This window comes from Etheostoma spectabile, chromosome 2 (genome assembly GCF_008692095.1).
Source record: "Etheostoma spectabile isolate EspeVRDwgs_2016 chromosome 2, UIUC_Espe_1.0, whole genome shotgun sequence".
Lineage (NCBI taxonomy): Eukaryota > Metazoa > Chordata > Actinopteri > Perciformes > Percidae > Etheostoma > Etheostoma spectabile.
In genome coordinates, this window is record NC_045734.1 from 20,497,472 (window position 1) to 20,511,151 (window position 13,680).

Consider the following 13,680-nt stretch of genomic DNA (forward strand, 5'->3'; position numbering starts at 1 on the left):
GGTAACGTTAGACCTCAGTCTGATTGCTCCTGCGGAGGTCAACAACTAAACAAAAACACATCGTAAGCTATTTTTGTTTGGTGTTGTTTTACTTCTACATCCGCCATGATGACCACTGTAAACTGCAATCAGTAGCATCGACTGCTAGCTAACAGTCATTCAGTGACAACGATAGCCACAGGGATGGGACAACGCTGGTCGGCCAGGTGCCCTATGCCCTGAATAGTGGATGGATGTCTGATTTGAGCAATAACGCCACCCGTATAGCTGATGTTTCACCACGTGGAAATAATTAATTTTACACTCGTCTGAGTATAAACTATAAGGCCCAACTATCTGTTATCCATAATACCCTATAGAGTCGTCCGGCTTACGGATATACATTGCTGGGATAGAGCCTGACATATCCATGTCTCTGCCCTCTGGCTATCTCCAAAGCCCGTCTGGGAAAGCCTGTTCACTCCATTTAGCCCCGTTGTACCGAACTTGGTTGCAGTTCCACCAGAGTTCCACTGGGGGTGATCGCAGGTTAGTGCAAAATGATTGGGACTCTATGAAGCTAGATGGTTAAATTTGTCTCTTTTGCCTGATTGCTGTTGATAAATCTCAGATTTGATTGTAGATTTTGCAAGTTCAACATGGATTAATGGTTGAAAGTTGAATGAATGAGTACTTATGACCATTCGATTTATAAACAGGTTGAGTCGTTGTTGCTCATAACACTCTAGCATTCTGCTAATGAATGCTGATTGGTCAATGAAGGAATGATTACAACCAGAGATCCTGCTTGATGGCATCCAAAGCGGAACCAGAATGTCTGAGTGAATATTTTTGGCGTGGTCTTTAAAACATTAGCAAACCTCTTTCTAGAACATGTATTGACAGGGAAAGCCTAACCTGTCCGCTGTGTTGTCGACGCCTCGAGAGAGAAAAAAAAGAAGTGACTCAGAACTTGCCATAAAGCAGCATCTCCATCCGTATGATGTGTATAACGTCATTGAGATTTTAAAAGGCTTTTTAGAACAAAAAAACACTTTTAGAAAATCTACCACCCAGAAGGGTGTTTTGTCTTAGCCTCCCCTTTTGAATGCGACATTCAATTTACTAGACGAAAAAATTATATCCTGAGAAAAGTAGATTTTGAGGGTAGAGCTCCATAGAGTCCCATTAATTCTGCACTCGGCTATGAGCGCCCCGAGTAAACTCTGGTGGAACTGCAACCAGTTCAGAAGCCGGAAGTATCGAGAAAGTGGAACTTGTTCCCTTATTAGAAATTCTTAGCTATCTTCGATATCGACAGCATATCGCCGCCTAGAACAACTGTGATTGGTTTAAAGAAAAACAGCTTTGGTTTTAATGGTTGCAATGGCACGAGATGCGCAAGCTATAAAAATAAAAACACGTTTCAGCCTTTAAAGCCGCCTACTCTTGATCTGGCCAAAACTGCTCCACACTGGCTGTGCCATTGTTTTTCTATGGGGAGAGCATTGGAGACAACTCGGAGGAACCACTATCCTTGGTGTCGCCACGAGAAATGGCTTTTCCACCAGGTATAACTTCATTGTTACTTCTGGCTTTGGTTGCGCTTTGAGGAGTCAGCGCCAACAAGGTCAAAGTTGAAATAATTTGAACTTTAAGCGCAGCACTCATCAGCAATCTCGAGCCGTGCGCCGCCCCAAGTAAGCGCTTCCTCAGAGTATTCTCCACCTCTCTACCCATAGGAAAACAATGGAACAGATCGTGCAAAGCGTTTTTACCATGGATCATGTGTAGGCAGCTTTAAACCAAACACGTTTTTTGCTGTGCTTGTTGCTGGGTTCAGCGCTCATCAGTTCAACTTGGTCGCTGGTTACTGTCTGGTCGTTCATACTGATTGCTGTCAGAGCATCGGTCAAAGTGGCTCAAAGAACACACTTCTCTTCTGTAGCTAATCATTGCAACACGATGCCGGCGTCCACACTGTGCTGACTGCAAGAACCATTTGAGCGTGCCTTCAGCATGTTTACATGGACAATAATATATTTCAATCAGGAGACTTTGTTGCAGATATCCAAAGATGTATTGTACATGTGCATAATAAGAAATGTACAGTCTTTGGGGATTAGACTCCATCGTTAAAAATATTTTGAAGGGGATGAGAAGCCAGGCATATTCTCCCCGATGGAGCCTAGACACTGGTGATGGTGGATAGGGAACCTGGAGACCAAACAAAGGACCCGTCTGCCGGAAAGGGACTCAGGTTGCAGAGGTTGACGATGAACGGAGGTGGAAGAGTTGGAGGAGGGTTGTACATTTGCCTGAAAAGACAGCTGATAGAGAGAAGAGAAGATATTTAAAGCAGGATGTCATGCTGTGATTTGATAATGAATGTCATGGCCAATTCTGGTTGGTTTAATAAAAAATGAACGCCTTTTAACAGCTGAATAGTTTTAGGGAGAAATGTTTGTGATTGAAGGTTATTTAGTAGTCTTCCTGAAGGAAATTGAGCTGAGCGTCATTCGTGGGCGTGAAAAAATGCAGCATGTATCTGGCACCTTTTGCCGCTTTATGGTATGCCACTAGTGGCATACCATCAGCCACTTTTCGATTTCTGTGCTAGTGCCCCTAAAGGATTTGACTGTTAACTAGCTTAGTTAACGGTACACCACTGAGTCTAAACACCCACTACTGTCGTGAATTAACTAAATAAAAAGAGATAAAAGCTTGGGGTTTAATGAAAGAAAACTCCACTTTATAGTAATCTGTTAAGTGGTTCCCCACCTACTCAATGTGTTACTAAACAATCCTGCCAAGTAGTTTACGAGAAGTCAGTAAGGCAACACCTCTGGGTACAAGTTATGCAGAGTTATGCTTGTTGGCTGGAGGGAAATATGAGCTGACGTCCACTTCTGAGTTCACGTTGGTCATTACTTTGCTGCCATTTATATTTGGGCTTATGTTAGATTTTTTCCCTTATTTATTAAGACTTGATTCTATGAAGTTTTAGTGTGAAGTAAAACTAAACAGTTTGGCTAGATTCCAGTGTCTAAGGTGACAGAAGGTGAATGTCTAAAAAAACTAGTTGGTGTAAGTTTGTGTTGACAGTAGCACATTCAACCAAATACATGTTTCTCTTTGGTTATCTTCTTCCACTGTTAAATCCTTAAATATATATGTGTGCAGAGTCACAGCATATGTGATGCTTTTTACCATCTATCTGTGGGTTCAAACATATCATCCTACAGGCGTGTTATGGTGAATCTCAGGGCCCAGAGGGTGTTTTGTGTTAGGTGAAAACAGACATGATTGTGTTAGTAGTCGGCCCAGGTCTGCCCCTGGAAGTAGAGTCAACACTAGCTTCATTGTTCATAGAGAACAATGGGAATAGGCCTACATGAAGGGAGGCACTGCTAGGAGGCTAGAGGTTGGCTACTGTCTAATAGATAATAGCAGGCCTGTGCTTTTCTTACAGTGTTGAGACAAAGAGAGACAATCTGAAGCAACATGTAATGTGTAGCAACAACTTATGGGCAGCTTTCTGGAATTACGAAAGTTCTGTCACAGGGGTTACTGCTGCACCATAGACAAAGTAAGAAATTTTTTCAGCAGTGATGACAACATCTCAAAATGGGCAAAATTTTGGAACAGGCAATTTTCAGAATAGAAAAGGAATTGCAAATTATGGGTGGCTTGCTGCCGAAGAACAGTACAGGAAAATTCCAACTGCAGCCCAAATTTGCTGACATTTGGTAGGTGTTGATTTCCACTCTGAAAGATGGACAGACATGTAAGGCCTAGTTGGTAAGGTGATGATTTCAAACACACGCTTCCATAAATGTGTTTAATTTTTCAATTTAATCATGTATGAAAAATAAAAATTGTGGGCATGAGAGCAATTTAAAGAGAAGGGACTAAGATGATTTTTTTAAGGCTCTGTGCTCTAGCAAAGACATCACCCACTGTAAGTCACGCAATAAACACCCATTATCAACGCAGAACAATCCTGAAATAAACACTAAACTTAGAGTGTTTTTCACAAAATCTAGATTTTTGAAGAAGAATTGGAGTTGAAGGATTTGTAGCCTCCTCTCATTGACTTTAGTAGTTAAAAAAATTGAAAAAAGCTTAATAATATAAAAAGTATATATAGCAGAACAAATGATATAGAAGTCCCATCTTGTGCTTATAGAGCTGAACCTTTTGATATTTGAATGATTTTTGAACGTATGCAGAAGTTAGAGGTGACAAAAGAAATTGGAAGAATAGGATAACAATACTCTGAATGGTGCTGAATCAGCATTCACACAATTAGCTCTGTAGCAACTCATTTGGCAATGCCTTGAATGTAAGGGACGTTCATTTCAAAAGGTTATGCACTAAAGCTTTAAGTCACATGCTGTAAATTTAATAGACACATCTTTTAATGTTATAAAGGTGCTGAACACATAATAGTCAATATTAGAGCTGGGTTTTCATTTGCGATATTATGGCCTTGAAACGGTGTCTCCTTGCTGCAGCATTCTCTCCTGCGGTTTGTTGTGACTCATAGGGTTACATCATGTAACTCGACACTGCATCCTCAACCTTTCACTGATTGAGTTTCATCCATGCAGCTGTTCAGCAACCCTCTCCCAGCCACTGATCTTATAGATTAAGCAGAAAATATGTCAGAGGAAAGATGCATCTAATGCCAGCTTGTGTTGTTTCTTGGATGTAGGCTAAATAAAACGGCTGAACGGAGCTTTGACACTAGACAACAACAGCTATTTAGAAGTCATAGCGCTGCAATGTATTAGTAACAATTTAACATATATTTCATGGAGCCACACATTCTCAGATTCATCAATTATCAAAATAGTTGATTCACTTGAGACACTTGCTTGTTTATAGGCTTCTTCATGCTAGTGCTGTAGCCTACTTTGTATGCCCTCAGTAAACATAGAGTGTATTGTTAGCCAGCTTGTTTTCTCTCCAGCCTCACTTTCTGCTGGAGTTGTCAGAGTAGGAGTGGGAAATTGCTGGACCTCGGCGAGCTAAGATACCGTAGCTATTTATTTGTCCACAGGCAGTGAATGACGCCTGTTGTCCCAGCTACAGCAGATACGCCTGTGTCAGCTGAATCAAGTCTGTACTGGCAGATGTGGGCAGAGAGGTGGTATGTAGCTGGCCTGAATAAACTTGAATTTGTCAGTGCAGTAGTACAGTGATTTGAGGATTCCCAAGAAATGTGCACTGCTATGTGACCCTAAAACGGAGCAAGATGGGTAGTTAAAATATTACATGATGTAGAAGCATCTGCTCGTAGGGGCAGTTGGTACCTACACAGTGTTTAGATTAGGTCAGTCTATATCTGCCACATTCCACTTCTGGGAGCACTCTGGTGCCAAAAGAAATTCCGTCGGATGTCCTTCTTTTTGGCCGAATGACCGTTACCTTCGTCTTTCTTTGTGTTAGCATTCTAAACCCTGGTGGATTTATGAAGACTATGGTTGACTGCTCCTCAGATCTCCACAGGGTAAATCCAGACAGCTAGCTAGTTTATCTGTCCAATCTGAGTTGTCTGTTGCACGACTAAAACAACTTTTGAACGTACATTTTCCACCAAAACAATTTCCTTCCCGAGGCTATTTTCCAGCGCCACTGGGGCTCCGTTTGGCACTTAGAGCCGCCCAAGACGATTGTGATTGGTTTTTAAAAAATGCCAGTAAACCAAAGCACGTTTTTCTCCCATCCCAGAATGCTGTGTGGACTAGCCAGACCCTCCTTTGCAGCACTGTGGAGGAAGGTCTGACAATTCGAGACTAATATTAGGTTAGAGGAAATTGGTTGTCCAATATAATAAACAAAATACTATATTTTTTTAATGCAGCAGCTTCTAAGGTCACAAAGGGTGAGGCATTTCAGGTAATTTCATAAACAGAATAACAAGTTATATTCTGTTGAAAATCTATCACTCGGACTGTTTCCTTTTGGGGACATAATTTTAACTTGAGAAAAATTGAAGTTGGAAAAAAGGTAGTAAATTGCACTATATTGCAGACTATTATGTTTAAAACTGCAATAATATTGTATAGTGAGGCCTCTGGTGATTCTCACCCCTAATCCAATCGTGTGTGTGTGTGTGTGTGTGTGTGTGTGTGTGTGTGTGTGTGTGTGTGTGTGTGTGTGTGTGTGTGTGTGTGTGTGTGTGTGTGTGTGTGTGTGTGTGTGTGTGTGTGTGTGTGTGTGTGTGTGTGTGAGAACCACATTTGTTGATGTCTCTTCACTGGTTTGCAGTAGCTTAGAGCAATTCAGTGTTTATTTGTGTGCATGCATGTTAGAGGTATTGAAATTAATCAAATAATCAATGCATTGAATCGTGTACATGGACGATGCTGCATCAAAAATCGGCAGGGCCGTAATTGATTATTTGTGTTTACAATTTAATATATAACACCCTTTCTGTTAACACATTGTTATATTTTACACATTCATGAAGTGCCATGTGCTCAGTGCTGTAGTTACAAGCATACCATTTATTTAGTATTAGAGCACTGCAGAATGTTTTGTTTTTGAAGCTTGAAAAGCTATGGATTTAGTATCCTATATGGTTATATGCATAGATGAGTTTTGGAAAGATGTGTATGAGTGAATATAGGCATGTTTTCCCCTTTGATTTTTACAGCAGACATTAAACCCTTAACCTGTGCTTTTCCTACTGTGACATGGCAAAATGTCTTCCTTGAAAAAAGGCCTACTTAGCATGTCTGTCTCTGTTTCTAGTAGCCATTGATGGACCACCCCTATGAAGAAACAGGGTCACAATGGGACAGAGTACCTCGGAACAAGAGGTCCAAGGAGACAACCCTGAGGTAGGTTTGCTTACTGGATTTATTTATATAATCATTAAACACATAAAATCAACATATAGGCTTAACCAAATGTACTGTGTACCATAATAATAATAATAATAATAATAATAATAATAATAATAATAAATAAATGATTTGTGGACAGCCATAGTGGTCTTACACAAAATGGAGCATAGCAGCCCACAAACACAATACTCTGCACAAGTATCTTATATTAGCTAATGAGAAAATGCACTTAGGCTATGTTCACACTTGGCGTCTTTCAACAAGAAAAAGTTGACTAGGGCGCTTTTGTAGTGAAAAAAGAAGCTGGCAGCGTTTTTATTCCAAAAAGCAGCCGAGAATGTCTTTGGTTGCTATGGCCACAGTCACTGCTAAAGTATCCTAGCTAGAGCGCTATGTGGAGCGGTGCTAAGGTTAGATAAAACGTTTTTAAACTTTAACAGCTGCAAAAAAGTTTGGCGTGAAAACACGGTTTACTTGATAGGATTATAATGTAAAACAGACGCAGCCAGATTTAAAAAAATTATTTTTAGCAGCAGTTCACCCAGTAACATAAATCTAAAGACAAGAAATAAATAGTAAAACAACAATCATAAATCAAAAGAAATACATACACTAAAAGTACTTGTAATTGCACATGGTCCGTATGTGAAGGTGTGAATGTGTGTGTGTGTGTGTGCGTGCAGGGGGTGCTAGTGAGTGTGTGTATTCAGTGTGGTGATGGCTTGTGGAAAGAAACTGTTCCTGAGTCTACTGGTCCTGGTCCTGATTGACCTGTAGCTCCTGCCAGAGGACATCAGGTCAAACGGGGTAGGCAGGATGGGAGCAGTCTTTCATGATTGCCTTAGCTCTGTTGAGGCAGCGGGATGCCTAGATGGCCTTCAGGGCGGGGAGGGTGCAGCCAATGATCCTCTCTGCGTTGTTGACCACTCTCTGGAGCTTCTTCCATTCTGCCTCAGTGCAGTGGTAGAACCACACCGTGATGCAGTAGCACATCAGGATGCTCTCGACGGTGGAGTGGTAGAAGGTCCTTAGCAGCCGACATTGTTCTTCCTGAGCACTCTCAGGAAGTGCAGGCGTTGCTGTGCCTTTTCAATGATAGCTGTTCTTTTCCCAACATCAGGCAGATGAATGTGGCTGGTAAACTCAGAACTTCTTTCCTACATACTAGCTGAGCAAACAGCCACAATAAAAGGTCATAATATTCCCACAATAAAGCAGCCTTTCCTTTGAGCTTATCTTTCTGACTGTTATCTTACCAATCTAAAACAATGCACAGACTATTCTAAGTCTTCTGTCTTTCTCTTTTTTTTTCCTGCCAGACATTGCTTCTCCCACTGGGAAAATAATGTAACTCCATAATAAATACACAACAAAACATCTTAAACTGAACTTTACTTTTTAAGGAAATACCTAAATAAATAAAATATCTTAAGGGCTAATTAGATTTATTTTTTATATTAGCCCATCATTTCCTGTTGTGTGAGCCCATATGACAATGTCTTTATATGAATAGCAACATGTAAGATAATTTTGCTTGTTTTAATTAACAGACTTTCAGTTTGTTACACTCCATCTTATCAATTTATTGGGGCCATCATCACCTTTAGACTGTACATTTGCACACACGTGTACTTTCCACACTTCCACACAACTCCATTGCACTTACTTGAAGCCTCAGCCTGAAGGATATTTCTGTGTGCGCATCCTGCTTATGCACTCAACTATCTGTCAACCCCACTGTCGAAATCCCCAGAATCCAGCTTAGGCCTTTTACTGCCGACTAACCTAAGATCTACACACCAATCAATAACCGCTGATAACAGACATGTTGTCTCATTGGCTATCAGCCAGAACCCTAAAACATATTACTCTTGCTCTTACAATACTGTATCTGATTGCTAGTAGGTAACCAAACGTACACAAACACTTGCTTATCTTGGTCATTGGATCTCCACTCCCTGCACTGACAGTCTTGTTTTGATGTGTAAAGAAGTGCTCAGTTTGATGTTTGATTTTCTTTAGTGATAAAGTCTCCTTAATCAAGCCAAAAGGAAAAGCTGCTTTGATTCCTAAGAAAACTCCTTCTCTGTTTAGCTGCTTGTTTTTGAAAGTCAATACGCATGATAGAAATAAGCCATTTCCTAGTTGTTCTAGAGCTTTCCTCTAATCTTTTCTTGTTTTTTATGTTTAGTTGCTTTTTGTCTCCCTCTGCCTTGCTCAAAGTCCAGCTTCATCAATTTTCATTATATCTTGGTAGCGCATATAATAATAATAATAATAATATATAGCCCATAGACCTTGAATGTAGAGAAGCTCCACCCCCTCTCGGCAGCAGGAGACCAAATTAATTCCGACTAGTGTTAATTTAATCACCTATTTTTAATTAGTCTTAGTCTTGTGCCAAATATCCTTGTTAGTTTTAGTCATATTTAGTCATTCATATATGTTTTTTTGTTAGTCAAGTTTAAGTCAACTAAAAGTCTCGTCATTTTAGTCTAGTTTTTGTCAAAACATTTAGGTCTTTTTAAAATAAATTCTGAAAATTAATTCTGATAACCATTTCAGTTAAATAGTGTTTCACACATCTCAAATATTGGTTAAATGTCATAATTATCTGACAAAATACACTTAATACTTCACACACATGATTTTTGTTCACTGCAACTTTGTCAAACTCTAACGCGAACGTTGTTAAATGGTTTTATATCGAGCTTCCTCCGTCATGCAAATACAGTTGTACACAGACACATGTTAGATAAATGCCAGGGCTCCTGGGTTCTATAGCACGTTGTTTTGTTGCCAGCAGTTGTATACATTTCTCCAGCCGCTCTGCAAGCTGTTTAAGAGCAGCTTTGCCAGCACTCCTTTCCTTGCCCGGGGCCGGGGCACGTTGCTGTGCGCTGTAGCTGCTTCTGCAGCAGGCTGAACCGGGCTTCCTCCCTTCCCTACCCGGACCACATTGCTACCTGGATGTGTTAAATGAAAAAAAGGGGACATGCCGAATCTCTAGATGAGCCACAGCCGAGCCGCGCCTGATTGAACCGGGCTTACTTGGGGGAAAATTACTGGGAACCGAGCAATTGGCCTGTTTGGAACAGGCATATGCTTCACACGGGCACTGCACTAGTTCTCATGATGAAAAAGTAGGGTCGATTGTAGATGAAAATGAAGAGAGATTTTATCTTAATAATGCTTGTTAATTTAGTCTTAGTAAGCGTTTTTGGTGCAGTCTTGTCATCGTCTGGTCTTTTTCATGGAAAAAAAGGTTGTTGATGAACATATTTTGTCTTGTCTGACAAAATTAACTCTAATTCCGACTATGTGTGACTGAAATGAACACAGCCATACCACACAAGGGTGAAACTTAGTTACAGCTAGATCACACTACATGTTTTATGCCTATTCAAAGCCAGACTGAACCCTAACCACTGGAGAAGTTAAGAATAAGGGAGCTCTGGGCCTGATATTCAGGACAGGGTATCTTCTAGAGTGATAGACAGACGTTGGCTTTCCCAGTGGACTTCAGACCACTTAAAACCTGTAGGATTTTCTTTCTGAGCATGTTAGCAGGGGCAGACTGGGACTGAAAAAAGGCTCTCTCCTCTTTTCAGTCTCAGTCTCAGTCTGCCCTGGTAACATGAAAGAGAGAGAGAGAGTTTTTTCCAATTTAGTGTTATCTGCATTCTTTGTCTATTCTAGCAAAACAAACAAACTCATCTTGGCCACAGTACCTGTGCACTCCCTGTAGTTACAGGTTTGTTAAGATACATTTATGAAAAATAAACTCACTCACCTGGGCTGCAATGTACCATCCACCCCTGCTTTGCCCTTTTACAGTGTACCAGTGTGAACACACTAGCTTCACATCTGGAATCTGGTCTCAACATAGAGAGCAGAGCATGGAAGCTTTGAGTGGTGCTCACTGTTTGTAACAGAATGAAAAGTGGTAGTAAATGTCCGGGATAAATTGTTGGAACACACATGTAAGTGTGGAGAAGGTCAGATAAGGTGTTACATGTTCATTCCCTCTTCTTCTTTCCCAGGCACTGATTGTCAGACATTCCTGCCGCCAGTGCAAATCCCTTATTCCCACGTTCCATTACACTTCAATGAAATTGAAACCTTCAGACCCACACACTCTTTCAGTCTCAATGCACAATGAAAGGTTGCAGCCATTGGGTCTGCTCCTAAGCAACTAACATGCTGCCTGCACTAGTTTTGGATGTTTTTTTTGTTTTTTTATTCATAATTTCTCTCTATTTCTGTGTTACAATAGGACGGGTTTAATAACATCAAGACATTTGTGGAAGAGGAACTACAGACGAGCATGGTGAGTGCAGGAAATTTTACTTTCGTAGTCAGAAAATAACATTCAGCTCAATAATATTTAAAGAGCACAAATATGTGGATGAAACACTAAAGGGATAGTTTTAATACATTAAAACATCCAAGTCAATATAATTTTACTGCTGCAGCCATGACTTGATGTCATTATGCAGGCTTTGACCTTACACACATCAACTCCCTTTCTCTTTGCTTCTTTTCTCTTCAGATGGTGGGCGTGGTGATTGGTGCGGGCATAGCCATAGTCCTCATCGCCATCCTCATCTTCTTCATCTTGCGGAGGATGAAGCGTCAAAGTTAGTAATTGCTTAGAACCCTATCTCATTGAGAACACGCATGATCAAGAGTCAAGAAAAATGCAAACTTGTATGTATTAGTACGGTAATTTGTAATTTATCATATTTCACAGACATAGAAGCTCAGGAGGCACCCAAATACAGATTTCGCAAGAGGGACAAAGTCATGTTCTATGGGCGAAAGATCATGCGCAAAGTGAGTGTGTGGCTGGCAGAAAATGATAATACTTCAACAGCTAGTATGCAAATCAGTATTGCAGTTATGGGCTTGTTTTGACCTAGAGTGAGTCACATATCATTCCTATAGTTTTTTAGTCTACTTTAACAGTAGTATGGGAATACGTTTTCAATGTTCAATGTTTTTCAACAGGTCTCACAGTCTACCTCTTCTCTGGTGGGTACATCCTCCTCCTCTCGGCCACGCCTAAAGAAGAAGCAGAAGATGCTCAACATTGCCAAAAAGTACATCAGAAGGCTCACTCTTACTAACATACACAAAAAAATTATATTACTGTTATGATTGGATAACTGTTAGTGGTTCACATACTTTCCCATCTCTTCATCTCATCCCACTGTCTTCCTGTCTCTCTGCTGTGCAGGATCCTGCGCTTTAAGAAGGAGGTGCCCATCCTGCAGGCCAAGGAGCCCCCTCCCTCAGTGCTTGAGGCTGACCTCACCGAATTTGATGTTGCCAACTCCCACCTACCCTCTGAGGTGCTCTACATGCTCAAAAATGTCCGGTAGGTTTGTCTTCTCTTCATGTCTAAGTATTTGTGTTATTATGTCCCTATCTAAAACACAGTCTTCTAAAGGCCCAAACATAGCTGTACACTACAGAGTTGATTTGCATGCTGCGGTTGCCTAGCAAACTGTGCTCATAGAGCTCAGTTAATAGCATTCTACACAACTTAACACAAATTACAAATTAGTGTTTACACCTGTACACACCTGCTTGCGTGTGTTTGGAAACCTCCTAATCTCTCTGTTGTCCTTTACTGCAGTGTGCTGGGTCACTTTGAGAAGCCCCTCTTCCTGGAGCTTTGTAAACACATGGTGTTTGTGCAGTTCCAACAAGGGGAGTATGTCTTCCGGCCGGGCTTGCCTGACAGCAGCATCTACGTGGTTCAGGATGGAAAACTAGAATTGTGCCTTACTGGAATTGTACGCAAGCTTGTGTGTTCATGCATGGATTTATCCTGATTACCTGTGTATTTCATGTATGTCATAGGTGTTTATGTGTATGTGATTGGTTGTGTTATTATTATTAATAAACTTAATTTGCATTGGAGCAAATCTTGTAAGAGGCTTAACCATGGGAGTTCTCACTTTGACAACCCAGTAGCCTCTATTAACATTTGACTCTCATAGGGGGACATGACTGTTAGCAAAAGTTGCTCTTTTAATATGAATAAGTATTCTACAGTCAGTTTCAATGGAATTTACCAAGTCTTGGCAGTTGGGATGTTTGTTCTGATATATATTTCAGCTAAGGCTTTATCTATATCTTTATCTATCTGTAAAACTGAGTGTAGCTACTCAAGTTCTTAGAAAAACGTAAGAGCACAAGTTGCCTGATGTGTCTTCTTCCTGTCTACCAGGATGGCAAAGAAAGTGTTGTGAAGGAGGTTTACCCAGGAGACAGTGTCCACAGCCTCCTCAGCATCCTGGATGTCATCACAGTATGTCACACCCACTTCTTGATACACACACTAATCTGCACAGACAAGTGTGCTTCACACCTGTACATAAACATTATTCACACTTTCTGAAATAACATGCAGTCCTGGCTATCAGTGTGTTGGCCACCCCACCAACTTGCTTCCTCCTTACATCATTCACATTCAGCTGACTCACCCAGCCTTCTTCACCAGCATACCTGTGACTCATACGTTGATCTGTCGTTGTAATTTAGGCAGTGTACTCCTGTAATAAACTGGATGGAATGAGTACGATGTCAATGCCAATCTTAAATGAAGAGGGTTAAAATGATAACCACAAAGAAAGATTTTTTTTAAATAGACTAAAAATATCATTACTACAAGAACTGTTGAGAAAAAGTGAACATTTTCTGAAGTATTCTGTGGGATCTTTGTGTCCAGGGCCACCAGAAGCCTTACAGAACTGTGTCGGCACGGGCTGCAGAGGTTTCCACTGTTCTCCGTTTACCTGTAGAGGCCTTCCTCTCTATATTTGAGAAGTACCCT

General features: G+C 40.8%; 1 protein-coding gene across 8 annotated transcripts in view; it reads left to right on the forward strand.

Moving 5' to 3' along the window:
* pnpla6 (patatin-like phospholipase domain containing 6) overlaps positions 1–13,680 on the forward strand; it is a 36,310-nt gene that overhangs the window by 239 nt on the left and 22,391 nt on the right. For 7 of the 8 annotated variants that reach the window (XR_004334145.1, XM_032529933.1, XM_032529964.1 and 4 more), the window contains exons 2-10: positions 6,742–6,830; positions 11,113–11,166; positions 11,389–11,476; positions 11,590–11,672; positions 11,847–11,938; positions 12,076–12,216; positions 12,478–12,637; positions 13,075–13,155; positions 13,576–13,680. The exon at positions 13,576–13,680 is cut by the window's right edge and continues 24 nt beyond it. Coding sequence is in view for 7 of the 8 variants with exons in the window: in XM_032529933.1 (XP_032385824.1) it covers positions 6,783–6,830; positions 11,113–11,166; positions 11,389–11,476; positions 11,590–11,672; positions 11,847–11,938; positions 12,076–12,216; positions 12,478–12,637; positions 13,075–13,155; positions 13,576–13,680 (852 nt within the window). In the remaining variant the exon portion in view is untranslated. The remainder of the gene's footprint in view (positions 1–6,741; positions 6,831–11,112; positions 11,167–11,388; positions 11,477–11,589; positions 11,673–11,846; positions 11,939–12,075; positions 12,217–12,477; positions 12,638–13,074; positions 13,156–13,575) is intronic. The other variant, XM_032529925.1, reaches the window with a different exon arrangement.